General features: G+C 40.9%; 1 protein-coding gene across 1 annotated transcript in view; it reads left to right on the top strand.

Moving 5' to 3' along the window:
* Positions 1-19,809, top strand: part of traf6 (TNF receptor-associated factor 6) — a 47,859-nt gene that overhangs the window by 18,290 nt on the left and 9,760 nt on the right. Inside the window, exons 4-6 of the mRNA XM_063062210.1 lie at positions 9,764-9,922; positions 14,371-14,442; positions 18,634-18,711. Of these exons, the coding sequence (XP_062918280.1) occupies positions 9,764-9,922; positions 14,371-14,442; positions 18,634-18,711 (309 nt within the window). The remainder of the gene's footprint in view (positions 1-9,763; positions 9,923-14,370; positions 14,443-18,633; positions 18,712-19,809) is intronic.

The raw sequence follows: 19,809 nt of genomic DNA, 5'->3' as shown, positions 1-19,809 counted from the left end.
CATTTCAATCTTATTTACCTCTTTCCTACAGGTCGGTGACCAAAATTGCACACAATACTCCAAATTAGGCCTCAGCAGCATTTTGTACAACTTCAACATAATATTCCGACTCTTGTATTCAGTACTTTGATCTATGAAGTACAATGTGCCAAAATCTTTCTTTATGATCCGTTCAATGAATTATGGATTTATATTCCCAGATCCCATTGTTCTACCACACTCCTCAATGCCCTACCATTCAATGTGTAAGACCTACCCTGGTCCTCCCAAAATGCAACATCTCATACTTGTCTGCGTTAAATTCCATCTGCCGTTTTTCAGCCCATTTTTCCAGCTGGTCCAGATCCCGCTGCAAGCCATGACAGTCTTCCTCATTGTCAACTACATCCCAAGCATGGTGTTAGCCACAAATTTGCTGATCCTATTTACCACATTATCATCCAAATTGTTGGTTGAGATAACAGCAACGGATCCAGCACTGATCACTGCGGCACTCCACTAGTCACAGACCTCCAGTCAGAAAGGCAACGGTGTACTACCACTCTTCGGCTTCTCCCGTGAAGCTAATGTCTAATCCAGTTTACTACCTCATCTTGAACACCAAGTGACTGAACCTTCTTGGCCAACCTCACTTGTAGGACCTTGTCAAATGCCTTGCTGAAATCCATGTAGACAACATCCACTGCTTTGCCTTGATCAATTTTCCTGGTGATATCCTTGATTGGTTAGACACGACCTACCACCCACAAAGCCATGCTGACTATTTCTAATCAATCCCTGTCTATTCAAATATTTTATATACCTGGTCCCTTAGAATACCTTCCAGTAACTTTCCCACTACAGATATCAGGCTCACCTGCTTATAATTTCCTGGTTTATTCTTCGAGCCTTTCATAAACAGTGGAACAACATTAGCTACTGTATCCTCCAATCCTTCAGTACATCACCTGTTGCTAAGGAAGATTTAAATACCTCTGCTAGGGCCCCTGCAGTTTCTGCACATGCCTCCCAATCTGAGGAAACATGTTGTCAGGCCCTGGGTATTTGTCCTCCCTGATTTGCCTCAAGGCAGCAAACACGTCTTCTTTTTAAATCTGCAGCAGCCTGCAATCCCTACAAAGTTATTCCTCTGAATCCCACGGACGGTTGGGTGGTCAACAATATAGACCAATTAATGTGGTTATACCTTTCTTATTTCTCAGTTTGATCCATAAAGCCTCGCTAGAGGTATTCTCCAACCGTGACCTTTTCCCTGACTAGTAATGCCACCCCTCCCCTCCCACTCTATCACATCTAAAACAATGGAAGTGTGGAATACTGAACTGCCAGTCAAAACCCTCCTGCAACCAAGTCTCATTGATGAATACTATAATTCCACTTGTTGATCCGTATCCGGAGCTCACCTACCTCTCCTACAATACTTCAGAACATTAGTCCCACCACGCTTAGTCTCTGAATTTCTGACTTTGTCTAAGATCTTAACAACATCTGTCTCCACGACCCTCTCCACTATCTGTTCTGGCAGTCTGGTTCCCATCCCCCATGCAACTCTTAATTTAAACTACCCACCCCCCAAGCAGTACTGGCAAACCTTCCAACTGGGTGTGCAGGGAAGTAACACATCAAATTTGCTGGTGAACGCAGCAGGCCAGGCAGCATCTCTAGGAAGAGGTACAGTCGACATTTCGGGCGGAGACCCTTCGTCAGGACTAACTGAAAGAAAAGCTAGTAAGAGATTTGAAAGTGGGAGGGGGAAGAGGAGATCCAAAATGATAGGAGAAGACAGGAGGGGGAGGGATGGAGCCAAGAGCTGGACAGGTGATTGGCAAAAGGGATATGAGAGGATCATGGGACAGGAGGCCCAGGGAGAAGGAAAAGGGAGGGGGGGAACCCAGAGGATGGGCAAGGGGTATAGTCAGAGGGAGAAAAAGGAGAGAGAGAGAAAGAATGTGTGTATATAAATAAATAACGGATGGGGTACGAGGGGGAGGTGGGGCATTAACGGAAGTTAGAGAAGTCAATGTTCATGCCATCAGGTTGGAGGCTACCCAGATGGAATATAAGGTGTTGTTCCTCCAACCTGAGTGTGGCTTCATCTTTACAGTAGAGGAGGCCATGGATAGACATATCAGAATGGGAATGGGATGTGGAATTAAAATGTGTGGCCACTGGGAGATCCTGCTTTCTCTGGCGGACAGAGCGTAGGTGTTCAGCAAAACAATCTCCTAGTGTGCTTCGGGTCTCGCCAATATATAGAAGGCCACATTGGGAGCACCGGATGCAGTATATCACCCCAGTCAACTCACAGGTGAAGTGTTGCCTCACCTGGAGGGACTGTCTGGGGCCCTGAATAGTGGTAAGGGAGGAAGTGTAAGGGCATGTGTAGCACTTGTTCTGCTTACAAGGATAAGTGCCGGGAGGGATGGGGGGGAATGAATGGACAAGGGAGTCGCGTAGGGAGCGATCCCTGCGGAAAGCAGAGAGAGTGGGGGAGGGAAAGATGTACTTAGTGGTGGGATACAGTTGGAGGTGGCGGAAGTTACGGAGAATAATATGTTGGACCCGGAGGCTGGTGGGGTGGTAGGTGAGGACCAGGGGAACCCTATTCCTAGTGGGATGGCGGGAGGATGGAGTGAGAACAGATGTGCGTGAAATGGGGGAGATGCGTTTGAGAGCAGAGTTGATGGTGGAGGAAGAGAAGCCCCTTTCTTTAAAAGAGGAGGATATCTCCCTCGTCCTGGAATGAAAAGCCTCATCCTGAGAGCAGATGCGACGGAGACAGATATTGTGAGAAGGGGATGGCATTTTTGTAAGAGACAGGGTGAGAAGAGGAATAGTTCAGATAGCTGTGAGAGTCAGTAGGTTTATAGTAGACATCAGTAGATGAGCTGTCTCCAGAGATAGAGACAGAAAGATCTAGAAAGGGGAGGGAGGTGTCGGAAATGGACCAGGTAAATTTGAGGGCAGGGTGAAAGTTGGAGGCAAAGTTAATGAAGTCAACGAGCTCAGCATGTGTGCAGGAAGTAGCGCCAATGCAGTCATCGATGTAGCGAAGGAAAAGTAGGGGATAGATACCAGAATAGGCACGGAACATAGATTGTTCCACAAACCCAACAAAAAGGCAGGCATAGCTAGGACCCATACGGGTGCCCATAGCTACACCTTTAGTTTAGAGGAAGTGGGAGGAGCCAAAGGAGAAATTATTAAGAGTAAGGACTAATTCCGCTAGACGGAGCAGAGTGGTGGTAGAGGGGAGCTGATTAGGTCTAGAATCCAAAAAAAGCGGAGAGCTTTGAGACCTTCCTGATGGGGTATGGAAGTATATAAGGACTGGACATCCATGGTGAAAATAAAGCGGTGGGGGCCAGGGAACTTAAAATCATTGAAAAGTTTATGAGTGTGAGAAGTGTCACGAACATAGTTAGGAAGGGATTAAACAAGGGGGGATAAAACCGTGTCGAGGTATGCAGAAATGAGTTTGGTGGGGCAGGAGCAAGCTGAGACAATAGGTCTGCCAGGGACCTGTGCAGGGAAGTATTTTTTTTACGCGGTGATAAGTACCTGGAATGTGCTGTCAAGTGGAGGCAGATTAAATAGAGGCATCTATGAAGCCCTTAGGCATATGAATATGCCTAGAATGGAGGGAAAAGGACCGTGTGCAAGCAGAAGGGATTGGGTTTCATTGGCTTAATTAGTTCAGCACAACATTGTGGCTGAAGGCACTGTGTGAGCTGTACTGTTCGATGCTCTAATTGTTGTTGTGTGTCTGAACAGTACAGAAGGCTCAGCAAGATACCTTACAAGAGTTAAATCATAAGTTAAGGGTCACTACTGTTTCGGGTAATATATCGGCATTGATAGAAGTGCGGCTGTCATGCAGGAAGCTGTAGGTGAGGATAAAGGGAGTCAATTTTAGGAGGGAAACCAGTGACCAGTGGAGTGCCCCAGATATCAGTGCTGGGGCTACAAGTGTTTACAGTATCTTCTAATAATTTGGGCAGACCAAATCTGCGGTGACACCAAAAATGGGTGGGAAGGTGGGATGTAAAATTGTGGTTGGAAAGTGGGTGAGACAAAGGAGTGACCACATTTGGGAGTGATGGACAGTGTGACCCTGAGCTGCTGCCTCATTGTAGAAACTCAGCCATTATTGGAAAAAGTGAAGAAAGGAAGATGGTGTTTGATTACCTGCTGCTGGGGTTCACTTTAGTCTGTATCGGGGCAAGTATTTTTAATCATTTACCTTGCAATCTTGTAGGTAGAGGCTGACAGGTAACCTCCAACTCCAGGTTGTTTTTCAAGGCATGGACAACCACTTTTGCAAGAATCATTATCAAGGAAAGCAAATCGAATTCATATTTTTTTTCCCAATTCTTGCACAGCAATGATGGTGGTGCATCTACACCACAGCCTTGTGGACAGCATTGCATTCAACTGTAGAGAAGGCAAGGAAGCAGGAAATGGACAAAAGCCAGATAAGTGGGCAGATAGTACAGAAATTCCCAAATTAGACCTTCTCCTTTAACTAATACTCAGTTCTGATGAGACACAATTCCGTTGGGGATCATCGGCAAAGCAAATTCCATGACAACAGGTATTCTGAGAAGGAGGGAGGCCTGGAAAACTAATTGTTAAGTGGAAGCAGGAATAAGGACGTAGAGAGATGATACTTGCAGCTGGGATACAGTTGACATTGCTTCCCTGTTGAGAGTGTCAGGATGAATCTGAGCAGCCATAGGGTGCTATAAAGAGAGGGTGAACAGCACAAAGCCATGAATAATAGTAAGAATGCAGCGGATAGAGGAAGAGGATCTGCAAGCAGATTTTTGGGAGTTAGGAACGTAACTAATGAGTACATCGTCAAGAAGCGTGCTCCCCAGATTGGTGATAGTACAGGCATTAAATAATGGACTAGTAACTAGTAACCCAGAACAATCTAGAGATGAGGTTGCATAGCACCACTGCATTCAGTCGATTGAATAACTTGGTTTAAGAATTGTAGTCTTGGTAATAATGACCATTAAAATGCTGAATTATAAAAGCAAATCTGTATTATTAATGTCTTTGAGGGGAGGAAATCTAATAAATATTGGACTTGCCGGCATTCCAATGTCACACCAAAGAATAACACCAAGAGCCTGATTACTAGATGGTGGCAATTGTACCTATAGCAGAATTATATAGGAAAGTGCTAGGCTGGAAACCTGGTGCTGAAAGGACTTGAGATTCTTGGAAATGAGGGATTCTCACTTCATGTAGGGAGAGAATCTGAAAGTGTATTCAAAAGGGGAGTGAAGTAAAGCAGGAAATAAAAAATAATTAGTAATTAATTTTTGAAGGCAATGGGGGAGATTGGCTACACAGAAAGGAGTTTGACAGTATTTAATGATGTGCTTGAATTGAAGAAGTCTAATGAATTTAAGGTCAATGAAGTTGATAGCGTAAAAAGATAGGTTGAAATATAATTTAGCGGACACAGATATAGGAGAGTAAGAAGGGTAGTTTGATGTTCTTGGCCACATGGATTTTGTTCAGTCTGTCTGTCTAGGTACCATATCCGATGCGGACTTTGGTGACCATGGTTTTCCATATAGATCTATCCTTCATTTCTTGGATGACTTCCATTTCCTCGATGTGTAGCCACCTGGCTGTGCTTTTGATGTACGTAAGCCGAGGTCTTCCTCTAGGTTTACTCCCCTCAATCTTTCCAGAAGGTATGAGTTTTTCTAGTTCATCTTTCCGCATGATGTGGCCTAGGAATCTGAGTTGTCTTTCTCTTATTGTTGGTATGAGTGATCGAACTGCTTGGGCTCCTCTGAGAACTTCCTTCATTTGATGTGTGTGTGGTCCATGATATTTTTAACATTCTCCTGTAGAACCATAATTCAGCTGCTTCTACTCTCTTTTCCATTGCTGGAGAAATGGTCTAGCATTCACTTCCATAAGTCAGGGTAGAGTAAATGTAGCACTGCAGTATTCTGTTTTTAGTGTACGTGCTCATCTTTCTGTCTGTTAATATGGTCTTCATTTTTTGGAAAGCTTCTTTCACCATTGCTATTCTGTATTTGATATCTGTGTCGCACCTGCCATTACTTGTTATTAGGCTGCCAAGATATTTGAATTTGTTGATTTGTTTGATGTTTGTATTTCCGATCTTGATCACACATTGTGGGATGTTTGTCTTTCTGGAGATGACCATGCTTTCTGTCTTCTTGGTGTTGATTGAGAGGCCTTTGTGATTACTTTCTGCTGCCACTATAGTGGCAGCAGAAAGTTTCTGAGTCAGCTGTTAGTACGATGTCATCAGCATATCTGATGTTATTTATATTATGACCTCCAATTGTGAATCCTTTGATGTCTTTGATACTTAAGATATTTTTACTATACAGGTTGAATAAGTCTGGCGAAAAGACACAACCTTGCCTGACTCCTCTCATGATATTCACATACTCACTCACTTCTCCTTCTGTTCTGATGGATGCTGTCTGGTCCCAGTATAAGTTTCTTAAGAAACGTATATCTTTCCCATCTATATCAAGATCCTGAAGCATTTCCAGAAGATCTTGCTGTCTGACAGTGTCAAAAGCTTTTGTATGGTCAATGAAACATAGGTAGATGTCTTTTTGTACCTGGATGGCTTGTTCACAGATCATCCATAGCATGAAAATTGTATTTCTTGTTCCAGTGTTTTCCACAAACCCTCATTGTTCTTTTCTGGTTTTATACAGTGTCTTGTTCTGATGATTACTCTGAGAATAATTTTTGCCACGTGGCTCATCAGGCTTATTGTACGATGTAAATACTTACTGTATTTGTTCAGTATTGCAAAAAAAAAATGCCAAAATCAGTTAAGGAAACTGCACATTGAAGATTGAAACAAAGATCATTAAAAGGGCAATCACTTGGTTATTCACTCTCACCCCCCCCCCCCCCAGCAATATTCAAAGGGAGACCAGGGAGCATTATATAGGCAATTTTTTTGAGAATTGCAAAAACTATCTGATATTTATAACTTGGATCTTTCAAATACTCTGGTGTTATGTGGAGTAGAGACAGTAAAAAGAAATTAAAATATTTAGAAGAAATCTCTTTAGCTGGTTAGTGCAAATTCAAGGGTGTAAAGAATCACTGGAGTTCCCTACCTTTGAGGGTGGTTAAAGCTAGATCATGAGATATGCAGTTGATTTCGGTACACTGGGACCAGTACATTTTGGCCCAATTAAACGACTGTCCCAATTAGCCAAAGTTTCATGGAAATAGTTAAAGGTATTTAAAAAAAGACAAATTACTTTTAACTGAGTAACAAATTATGTATTTAAATGAAATACAGAACAAATTGGAACACTCCCAATACTACTATAGAACTATAAAACTGCGTATTAGTTCCTAATAGTTACTGAGGAAGGAATTCATCCAGTGTACACTGCTAGATTCTTTTGACTAAAAATAACCAAAATCAGTACAGGCACCTAGTGCAAATAATGAATTGCCTTCATACAATGCTTTCAAGTATTGCATTGTCCAAAACTTAATTTTCATTGTAACATTCAAGATGATTGTCAATACCTTCAAATTCTTCATAGTTCCTCACTTGTTGAAGTAGTGAAATCAGTTCATTTTCACTCCCAGCTGTTTCTAGCATCTTCAAACCTGAATGTTTGAAATCTCAGTGAACAAAACAGTTTTGAATTGTCTTATTGCTTATTTATCACCAATTATCGGAGACAAAAATTGTTGCTGTTTGAAAACAAACACATGCAGATGATGCTATTTAAAGAAAAGTTTGTTCGAAGCACAGTGTAGTGTCTAATGGCCACACAAGTGAATGTGACTGACGCTAGTTAGAAACTATTCAGCAACAGTCTTCTGTCCCAATTAAATAGCATAGTGTGCCAAGGAAACAAAGAATCCCGGCTATTTTCTTGATTAGTTTTTGTTCTTTAAGAGTTGTCCTAAGTAAGCGGCTGCCCCTATTAACCGATGGCCTAATTAACCAGAATCCACGGTGTTTAAGATTGTGATGAATAAATGTTTGACAGATCGAGGAATTGAGGGTTTCTGAGAGAAGTGGCACAGAAAAGGTTGAGGCCACCGTAGATCAACCATGATCATGTTGAATGGTGGTGCAGGCTTCAGGATTCAGAGTCCTGGTGGACTGTTATTATTTGTTTTTGCTTGGTCTAGAATGATGTGATTATAATTCATTTAGATTCTGTGTAATAGGAAAAGGAAAGAAAGACCGTTTTCAGTATTTCCCAAACCACAAAGGCGAATGGGAGAATCTGCTTGAAGATAAATCCATGTCAAAGAGTTATCCAGGGAAGTAACAAATGTACATTTGGAGCAATAGGTTTCCACAAAGTAAAAGGAAAACCTTCCCAAATCTCATGCAGCCTTCTCGTCCTTCAGATTCCTCTCAAACAACTGTAGTAAGCCTTCTGGTGATGAGCAAGGGTGAAATTGAAGCGGGCATAGAGAGAACATATTGACAAGTTAAATTAAGGAATGTAAAAAGGTGTTTGATAGGTAAATAATATTGTAGTTTGTCACCGAAGCATTGAGTTGGAAGATTCAGATAGTTAATATTGCATTTATCCTCACAAAAGACGGATATTATTATTGTGAGGTTTTAGTTGGGATATATAAAATTGAAGATGAAATGTTAAAGGATTGTTCTCTAGCTCCTGGCACTGAGTTAGAGGGGTGATGTACTGCTGGTGTAAAATGGAAAGTGATAGACTGGACAATTACAGACCAGTCAGTCAAAGATGAGAAACTTATTTGTAAAAGCTCTGAAGACCATTTATCACTTTGAATCCTGAAGTAGTCAGCAACAAATTGTTAAGGTAATGTTGTATCTGACCATTTTGATTCAATTTTGGAGAAGACGGAAAAGGAAAGTGAGAAAGTGTGTTTGTTGTACCCTTCAGTGAGGATGTTGACAGGTTCCTACTTTAACAGACTGATCATTTTTTTAAAAAAATGCATGGGATCCAGAATTGGTTCCGTGTCAGGAAGCAAAGTATAATGCATTTATGTATTTGTGTTTCTGTAATGCATTTATGGGTGTTTTTCTGACAGGAAGGCCCTGGTACGATATACCTTTTTTATGGAGTGTGAGAATGAATTCATTTAAATGTGAAGTGAATTGACGAGAATATTTACAGATGATTTAAAAAATGGACCGTGGAATTTGTAACAGACGATCCTGGAAGACAGTTTAGATTGAAAGGGTGTATAGAATGTAAAGGAAGACTTCCCCCCCCCCCCCATTAGCTGAAGGATCAATAGGATATAGATCTTAATTTATTAGTAGGAGAATAGGGGAAGGGAATAATTTTTATCCAGAGTATTCTATCTAGGCCAGTAAAATGAATCTGTCGAGTTAGTTAATGGAGGTTCAAAGCATGGTCAGGGGATCTGCAGATGTGGTCACTCCGCTGTTTACTATGATCCCAGCAAACAATTGAAGCATAAAAGAGGTTAATACTAGTGTGATTTTTACACATTTCGTTGATTACTACTAAAAGCTCCCTAACTACACAAATGACCAGACCCTGGGGTTAGCTGAGATGGAATTGGGGATATGAGATGGCAAGTCAAATTAAAAAGAGAGAGCTAGGTGGGTTGCGGGAAATGGAGATCTAGTTGAGGTGTATTGATTTTGAAAGTGTTGAATGAACATGTGGAAATGTGTAACTGTAGTTTGATTCTGCTCCTTTGCCCATGGGATTTATCACTGACTTTGTGCTGTGTGTTACAGGATCACCAGGAGCTGTGTGAATACGCCTTTGTCGACTGTCCGCAATGTGAGTCTGTGCTCTGGCGAAAGGAGCTGCAACAGCACGTGGATTCAGACTGTCCCAAGAGACCTGTAGCTTGCGAGAATTGTGCCATATTGATGCCCTATCTGGAGAAAAAGGCAGGCTTTCTCAAAGCATTCAGTACATCCTGGGGCGTGCATTCTTGTGTATCCTCTGCACTGTATTTCTTGTTCTGTGAAATTCTTAAAGCATTTGGTGTTGATTCCCTATTTGTAAGTGTCTAGATCTCTTCCTCTTTCAGTGCTTCCTTTTAGGGTACTTATGCTACTTGGCTGATGGGATCTGGGTTACAAGGAAGGCAGGCACCCTTTGCAAACCAGAATACCTTGGGAAAGCTGTTATGGTTTCAGGCAGGGTTTATACAAGTCACTGCAAAGATGAGAGCCTTCAGTTTCTAATTAGATTAGAGAACCCGTGTTACTTTCCTTGGTACCATGTGGTTGTGAGAGGAGCTGAGAAATATGTAGAAGACACAAAAGCCTGAAAGCATATACTACCAGGGTCAAGGACAACTATTCTGTTGTTATAAAACTATTTCCCAGAATAAACACTTGTCCTCACAATCTATCTTACTGTAACCTTGCACCTTGATGTCTATCTGCGCTGTAGTTTCTCTGTACTGTAATACTTTATTCCTCACTTTGATATTGTTTTACCTTGTACCACCTCGGTGCACTGTGTAATAAATTGATCTGTATTAACAGTATGCAAGACAAGTTTTTCACTGTACCTTGGTACATGCGAAAATAATAAACCAACTTGCCAATCTGCATGGACAAAGGAGATGGTGGAGGGAAACTGTTCATATTGGTAGACTGATGTGGACCAGGGACATTGACTGAAGGTGGTAAGATCCAAAACTGACCCGATAAAAACCTTTGGCACAAATCAGGGGATACAAGAGACTCCAAATGCTGAAATCTGGAGCAAAAATGAGCAACTGCTGGAAGATCTCAGCGGTTGAGGGAAATGAGCAGTCAACACTTTGGGTCGAAACCTTTCACCTGGACTGCAGTCCATTCTTGACCCAATGCCTGAGCCACTGAGTTTCTCCTGCAGCTTGCTTTTCTTACACAAAGCAAGTGGTTAGAGTCTGGAATGCACTACCAGAGCTAGCAGTTGAGGCAGATTAATTGCACTGTTCAGGGAACTGCTTAACCTGCAGAGTTCTATTTGGCTGTGCTGCAAGATATTAAAATTGACCTGTGGCTCTGCTTTGCTACTAACAGCACTGAGTTTTGGAGAAATAGAACACAGCTTGCAAACATACATGGATTCTTTCTCATCCTCAAGGTCCTGAGGTGCTTTGCACTCACTGAACTACTAGTTAAGAGTTCTTGTCACTATTGAAATATATCAACTGATTTTTGCACAACAGTGTTTTCATTGTTAATTATGCTGGTTGAAGAATAAATGTTGGCCAAGATATCAAGGAATATTCTACAGAATTGCAACCCTCCCTCAGTTTATGTCTGTGTCTTTGGAGGGGGGGATATCAGCTTGCAAATTGGGCTAGATGAAAACAAGATTGCTGCCTCTGAGTAATGAGGCTCTCTTGACCTGAGCCTTGGAAAACATTATTGTATTTGGCACAAGGAATAGGTTTACAGGCAGAGGGCTGAATACATTGAAGGGCCCTTGCGGTGATGTGATAATTGTAAAGTAGATCCCTTAAATGGTGAAGTTATGACAGATTTGAAGGTTCTCTATGATGTCTGTGAGGTACATCACAGTTGTGCCATTATATCCTGGTTAACTTGGACACTTGGATTCGTGGAAGCTTGTAAGTTCTCTTTGGTTTGGCATCGCACTTTTTAAGTCTCTGGGTACCGATAGCAGCCTGTCTCCTCCAGCACAGTAGCCAGGGATATGAAAAAAGGGAAAACAAATAGACATCAGAATTTTTTATCATCTTCACCATTCCCCTTCAATTGTTTCACTCCGTTCGTAATTCCACAGATTTCAGTACTTTCTAAATTAACTGCTTATACAGATCCGAGTTTATGATTAAGAATAAATGAGGATGTTTGTCTCATTCTAAGATTTTCATGGGCTATCAACCCCATGGAGGAGTGATGCTGAGCAAGAACCAAGTGCAGCACACAATGCCAAAAAAAAACTATTTGAGAAGGCAATTTTTCTGTGTATTCTTCTGACTGATTAGCAGATTGTCGAGAATGGAAAGTGGTTTGGCTGCAGTATAATATCCCAAAAAAAGTAATGAAAGTTGTTGTCAAATTGAAATGCTATCCTGCAAGACAGAATCAGAATTCAGGTTTATTACTGTTGATCTAAGACATGAAATTTGTTTTGCAGTAACAGTGCAAAGACAAATATTACTATAAATTACAAAAATAAGTATTGTAAAAAGAAATAGCAATAATGGATTGTTCAGAGATCAGATGATAGAGGGGAAGAAACTGCTCCTAAATCATTGAATGGGTTTTCAGACTCCTGTACCACCTCCCCGATGGTAGTAATAAGAAGAGGGCATGTCCCAGATGGCAAGGATTCTCAGTGATAGATGCTGCCTTCTAGAGACGCTGACTCTTCAAAATGTCCTAATTGGTGGCGAGGCAAGCGTTGTGTGTCTGATGGAGCCGCCTGAGTCTACAACCCTCTGCAACCTCTTGCAGTCCTATCCACTGGAGCTTCTGGAAACTAGTAGTTTTTAGATGTATATCTGTGATTTGTACAGCAGGAGGCAGTGTACTTCTGTGCAAATCTTGTACCGGAATTAACATTGTTAGCTCCCAAGAATTAACTTCGTTGCAATGAATTTCTGAGAACTCTGCAGAGAAATTCATTAACATTTTCAATCACTTATAAACTGTGATCCTATTCAACAGATCCACTACAGAACTAATCTCATTGGGGTCATGCAAGGCTGTGTCATTTCTCTACTGCCTTTAATCTTAAATTGCTGCAAAGTTCTCATTGCCTCTGGTAAACTTCCTGCTGTCCTGGATTTAATCTGTAGGAAAAATGAGAAACGGTTAAACCATTGTCTCATCTCTGGAACTAAGATCTTCACAAACTTGATTATCAAGTGATGCATTTGGGTCTACATGGAGTTCAGTCACCCAACAATGTAGACCCAAATGCATCACTTGATAATCAAGTTTGCGAAGATCTTAGTTCCAGAGATGAGACAATGGTTTAACCGTTTCTCATTTTTCCTACAGATTAAATGATTAAGTTGATTATAATGTACAAAAAGGGTGGGTTTTCTTTAAATATTTGAAAGGCACTGATGTCCAACCAACCTTGGTCGCCCTAATTTAAGAAAGCTGCTATTAAAATGGAAAGTCTGCAGAGGACGTTTAAGAATTTTAATGAGACTCCGGATTGAGTTATGGAGAGAGGTTGAGCAGGTTAGAACTTTCTTTCATTGTGTTGTAGGAAGGTGAGAGGTGATCTTATAGAGTTGTATAAAATCATGAGGGGCATAGATAGGGTGAATGTGGAGAGTTGTAGGGTTGGTGAATGTGGAGAGTTGTAGGGTTGGTGAATGTGGAGAGTTGTAGGGTTGGTGAATCAAGAACTGCAGAGTTTAAGGTGAGAGGGAGAGACTTAATAGGAACCTGAAGGACAACTTTTTCACCCAGAGAGTGGTCATCATCTGGAATGAGCTTTCAGAGAAAGTAATTGGGGCAAGTACATTAACATTAACATTAACATGGGTGGCGGAGTAGAGATGCGTCCCTACCAAAGAATGCGTAAAGTGCTCCTACTCTTCTCTTCCCACCCCCCCCCCCCAAACCAGCTAGCCTGCGGGTCACCTGCAATGGCAAACCACTTCTGTAGAAAGAATTTGAAGAATTTGCTAAGAGCAGTCATGGTCATGGATAAGTCCATGATTACCTCATCAATACGACATGGCACATAATGATGGCGAATTTAACGACATTTAACAGGCCTTGGGCAGGTATGTAGATGGGGTATGTTTTTTGAAGGTTACAGACCAAAGTGGGGCAAATGGGACTAGCTTAGGTGGGAGTTTTGGTAAGCAAGGTTCAGTAAAGCCACAAGCCCTGTGTCCATGCTGTATGACTATGCTGCTGAAGTCTTGTGTGTTTCCGCCTTTGTTTCCTCTGACAATCAAGATCTGTAACAAGTGCTTGAAAAAGGTGGATTGCTCTTTGTATATCAGGAGCCGTTCTCAGGCAAGGTAGGCATAGATGAGGAAATTCACTATTGCCTCAAATATTGCACCTATGTGAAAGGAAAACTATTGTTTTCCCTCATTGTGTTTCTGAACTGCCTGATTCATGTACTTTTTGTCTTTGAGAGATTTATACATACCTCTTAAGAATCTAATTTTTTTCGGTTTGAAATTTGTCAAAATATTGAAATTCACCTCATCCATGGACAAGAGTCCATTGGCTCAAATGTCTCTCATTGCATTTCTATTGTATTGAATTTCTCAAATTACCTTGGCTTGTTTAATGTAATCTAATGGGGCAAATTGATCATTTCTCATCTTCTGGTGTATGAAGTTGCGTTTTGGATTTTCACTAAATCTGATTTCTTTTCTCTTTCTCAGGATCATGATCAAAGCTGTCCATTGGCCAATATCACCTGTGAATACTGTAACATGGAGCTCATCAGAGAACAGGTAAGTAGATTTTACACTTCTCAAAAGTACTGTGCAGTTGTCTACTGATTTTTTTTAAAAATCTGGAAGTATTGGGCCAAGCCAGCCTTTATCTAGCTGTTGGTGTTGTCTATGGCCGGATGAAATGATAACGCTTTGCGGTCTTGTTAGGTAAGGAGTACATTGAATATGTGAATAGTTGAGTGCTCCAGACTTGTATTGAAAGGCTGATAAAATGGCCACTGTAATGTTGAGCATCTGTGCTACAGGTCATACCATCAGCCACGTTGGCCCACTATAACTGGCACTTGTGTGGAAAATTGAAAAGCCACAAGGTGCACATTGGTTTGAAAATCTCCAGGTTGTTCAGTATCAGTTTTTCTTTTGAAATTATTCCTGTAAAGTGCTTGGAGCATTGTTGTCCCGAAAAGTACTAAGTTCGTGAATGTGATGGCACGAAATACATAACCTTTCCAATCTACTTGCAGAATCCCAGAAGTAGTGTGAGAATGACTGTGCTTGATCAAATATGACAGCAATAAGCCCTCACAAGATTGAAGGCAAATGGAAAAAAATTACCACCATTTGGAGCCACACCTAGCGTTAAAGAAGTCATATGATGGTTAGGGTACTATTGACCTCAGACTTTGCCATGGCATTCCAGGCCCAACCATCTTCAGTTTCATCCATGATGATCACTGCATCACAGGATTCCAAGTTTAGTAATATCAAGTGATTGGATATTCCATTTGCATTCCTTCAGAAATTGCAGCAACCTGTCGTCTTGTCACAGCCTCTGTATAATCATAATTAGATGCAACTAACAAGGGTTAGTTCTAGGCAGTGTCCAACTCATTACAAAGCCAGAACCTAAAGACTTTTCCTTGACTTTCATTTAATTTTACAGTTGCTGCTTTGCCTCAGCTTCAGTTTTCTGAAAGGAAAAGACAGATGTATAAACTTGTGGTATTTGTCCACCGAAGGACTCTGAGGATATCCTGGGAACACATCCTCAGCTTATTCATATGGAAATTCATAAGACAATTAATCTCAGGGTTGTATATGGTAGCATATATGTACCTTTATAATAAAATTTACTTTGAACTTTGATCTCCACTAGTCTAAATGCTGAATTGAAGAATGAATTAATAACAGCAACAACTTGGCTGTTCCCAAGACTTCATTTTCATTGAGGACAAGAACTAATTTGGCTTTGGTGCACAACTATTCTTTGGGACTTATCACACTTATACAGATGCTGACTTTTTATCCTGTTTTATTTGGGATGCTTTCCAATATAAATGGTACAAGCTGCAAGGAACAACACACAATGAAATTTTAGATCTTTTATATACAACACAAAGACCTTTTTCTTTTAATACTTGGATCCCTCTAAAAGCATAGAATTCCGTGGCACGCAAATGAAAATATACTGTTTTTGGAAAGGTTTTACAGTGTGCCATTAACATCTTACAAGAATGTTAGTGCGTTTACCCTGTTTTGTCTTTCAAATGTGTATGGATTAGAAGATTGCAGTGCCAAAGGATATTGAAGTGTGTTCTGACTCTACAAATGCTCTCTCTATAACTGCTGAAGATTGTCCTTCAGCATGTCTGGGATTAATACGGGTGGCATTTTATTTATTGGCTGTGGCCATCGCTCCTAAGATTGGCATTTATTAGCTATCCCTAAATTGTCCCTCAGCTCAATGGCAAGCTGATCACAAGCGGAGGGCAGTTCAAATGCAGCCCTATTAGTGGATTTGTAGTCACAAATGGGCCAACTCAATTCAAAATGGAAGGCTTCTTCCCTTGTGGGGCATTCGTCAAGCAGATGGGATTTTAGTGGCCATCAGAAGGTTCATAGTTACTATTACTGATACAACTTTTCAGAATTGATTTTCTCACGGTAACATGTCGAAGCTGCACCCTCTCTAACATGCCGGTAGAGAGAGTTTTATTTGGGTTTTCTTTAGCGTTGGAAATGGTTACATCCTGACACGCGGGACAGAAACAAGGTCGCATTGTGTATTCCACGGACCAGCAAATCCCGACCGGCTTAGCTAACAGAGCGGCGGACACCCCTGCTGAAATCCGGAGGAAAACACACAGAGGATACAGAGGGAGATCACAAAGCCGAGGAAAGAGGACCGGGTCGAGACAACAGAGACTTCTGGAGAAGAGGAGTTCGGTGGGTAATACCGTGCTGGCTGACCAGAACTGCACCGAGAGCGGTGAGCGGTAAGCGTAAAGGAGTTAGGTGCTTACTGTTCTATATTACGATCGAGGAACGTGTTTGCAGACTGGATATTGAACTTTTTACTGTTGGACTTCGGCCACATTCCACCGTGATACAATACTGGCAGCACGGGAGGTCGTTCCTGCCTGTGGCCATCTAACGTGCAGCTCCTTCCGTGGAGGGTCAGACACCCTGAGCCAATAGACTGGTCCTGGACTTATTTTCCATCTGGCATAGTTTGCTTTTTGTTGTTTGATTGTTGGGGTTTTTTATATTGCTATATTTACGCTCTATTCTTGGTCGGTGCGGCTGTAACGAAACCAAATTTCCCTCGGGATTAATAAAGTGTATCTAATTCTAATTCTAATTCTATCACCAGCATGTGTTGTGAAATTTGTTGTCTTTGCAGCAGCTATAGAAGACAATACATTAAAAATGTGAATTAAAATAAATATATAAATATTAAATTGTTAAATTAAATAAGTAGTGCAAAAATAGAAATTAAAAAAGTGGTGAGAAATTATATGGCAGAGAGGAGGAATCTGTTCCTGAATTGCTGAGTGTATACCTTTAGGCTTCTGTATCTCCTTCCTGATGAGAACAATGAGAACAAGGCATGACCTGGTTGATGGAGGTCCTTAATGATGGATGCTGCCTTTTTAAGGCATAGCTCCTTGAAGATGTCCTGAATACTGTGGAGGCTAATGCCCCTGATAGAGCTAACTAAGTTTACAACGCTCTGCACCTTTGTAGGTGAATTGATAAGTTTGGTCATTCAGATTTCTTTTAAACTGTTTAAGCTAAGGTAGGGTTTAATTTTGTCATGAGATCAATAGTCTTAGCTTTATGTATATTAGTCCACCAATTATACCACTGTAGCTGCATGAGTGTGAATAGTTGTCTTGACTCTTCTATCATATAATTGTGGCAATGGGAACAAAGTAAATATGAGAGCAGAAAGGAATGAAAAGGCAATACGGTAAGTGGATGGACATTTGGATTATGAATACATACAGTTGATCAGAATAAGTTTGTGCTGTGATTTGTTTGCTGATGTTTTCATGCTTCTTATCTCAGATACAGAAAATATTCCAACAGAAGGCTGATCTCAAATTGAGTGTGATACTTTGACATTGTACTCTGTATTGGCCTGAATGATCCTAGGCTAAAGAATTTGGGGGGGGAGGGGGAAGAAATCCGATAAAGTGTGCTTAGCGGCTAGTCCCGAAATATAATAAAACTGAAAATACTGGAAGCATTCTGTAAGACAGCCTCCATGGAAAGAGCAAGAATGTTTCAAGTTTTAGTAACTCTTTCTGTTTCCACAGATGCTGCCTGATCTGCTGTGTTCTTCCAGTATTTTCTGTCATTTGCAGCATGTGTTCCTTTTCCATTTCACTCAGCAGTGGTAGTGGAGATGATTTAACTCTTTTACCATTTATCTTTGCAAGGTATTGCCTGAGGTTTGTAATAAGAGTCAGAGTGACATACAGGTCCTTTGGCCCACTGCATGCCAGCCATCAATCACCCATTTACAATAATCCTATATTCATCCCTTTTCTGGTAAAAACTGAATTAAAGTATTAATAGTACTCCCTTAATTTGGGCAATAGCCACAGGATATCTTGTAATTTTAAGCGGCTGTTTCTTTGGTTTTACCTCCAATTTAAAAATTTGTGTTTGCAGGTTTCACTGCTTTACAATACTGTATCACATTGAATAGAACAGGTCATCTGATCTGCTTGTGGTTGAGGGCTGGACAGTACTGAAAATAGTTGTGGGATCTATCTGTGTATTCCTTCTCAGCTCCAGAGGAGATTGGGGGTTATGTAGGGAAGGGGTGCGTCTATGTGGAGTAGCCAAGAAATACACCAGAGCCAAACCACAGGAGACAGCACTGAACAATGATGCATTTTTCTTCTCCAATTTTATGCCCTAATTCTTGGTTTTTAACTTAAATGCTTCTCTCTACAGATGCCAAACCATTATAACCTGGATTGCCCGAAAGCCCCCGTTCCCTGCACTTTCAGTAGTTTTGGTTGCCCAGAAAAGGTGAGTTGGTAGTATCCATCGCCACCGTGGAGCTAGATTGGAGGCATTTTTATGGTGACTGATGTAATCCTGTGAAAATGGAAAGTAAGAATTTATTGCCTCTGGCCTAATGTATGAGAGTAGACAGAAAGTTGAGCAGATTTCCTATTATTTTTAGTGCCAACATTTATTTTAGATGGATTAGTGATTGTTAAAGTAGTACAGAGCAAATATTGTGAAACCATTAACTGATTCATCACTGTAAACTGACAAATAACTTGATCTTTGTTTTAATACTAACAGGTTATCAGGCGGGATAAATTATAGATTATCCTTAATTATCCAGGGCTTTACTCCTGATAACTATATAATCCAGAACAATGATTACTCATGCTGCTGAACATCATATACTGTACCAGTATAGATTAATGACCATTTGGGCATGAGCAGAGTAAGGTGTCTCTTAACTATTTTATCTACAAGTAGCAGCATAATATTTACAATTGGTAATTATATATTCATTGAGTAGTGAAAACATCTGAAAGAGACTTCTGTGCAAACAGATACTCACAATGTTAATATTAATATCTTCGGGAACTTCAGAGCAAGGGTTGTTCCTGACAGAGTGCCAGTGGCAAGAGTTAGTGATGCTGTATATACCGGGAACCATGAGTTGAGTTTGGACTTAGCCTATCATTTATACTATCAATGAGCTCTGTTGGCCCAAGTTTGGACAGATGTGACTAGGGGGTAAGGCTGAAATTTGGATAAATGTGGGAGAGTAGAAAATGAAACGTAATATGATGGAAACCCAAATGGGCAGTATACTTAAAAATACTACAATAACATTCAGTGTTTTGTTAGAAATTGGTGTTTCATTGAAAGTGTAAGTCTGAAATTCTCTCCCCAAAGCAGAGGATGAATTGAAAGTTTCCCAACTGTTGATTTCAGTCAAAGATCAAGAAGTAGTCTCCCTAATGAGTCCAGCAAGAGTGCACAGTGCCTTCCTCCTCTTTTGCCTGAGAAGTGCAGCAAACTCTCCCTTTCCCACTTTGAGGGCATAAGTAAAACCAGCAGGAATAGACCTTCCAGCCATCTCTGCCGTCATCTACTGGTTGA

Source organism: Mobula hypostoma, chromosome 11 (genome assembly GCF_963921235.1).
Source record: "Mobula hypostoma chromosome 11, sMobHyp1.1, whole genome shotgun sequence".
In the NCBI taxonomy this organism is placed as follows: Eukaryota; Metazoa; Chordata; class Chondrichthyes; order Myliobatiformes; family Myliobatidae; genus Mobula; species Mobula hypostoma.
Note: the sequence above shows the minus strand (reverse complement) of the source record. Positions and strands in the feature narration are given on the sequence as shown.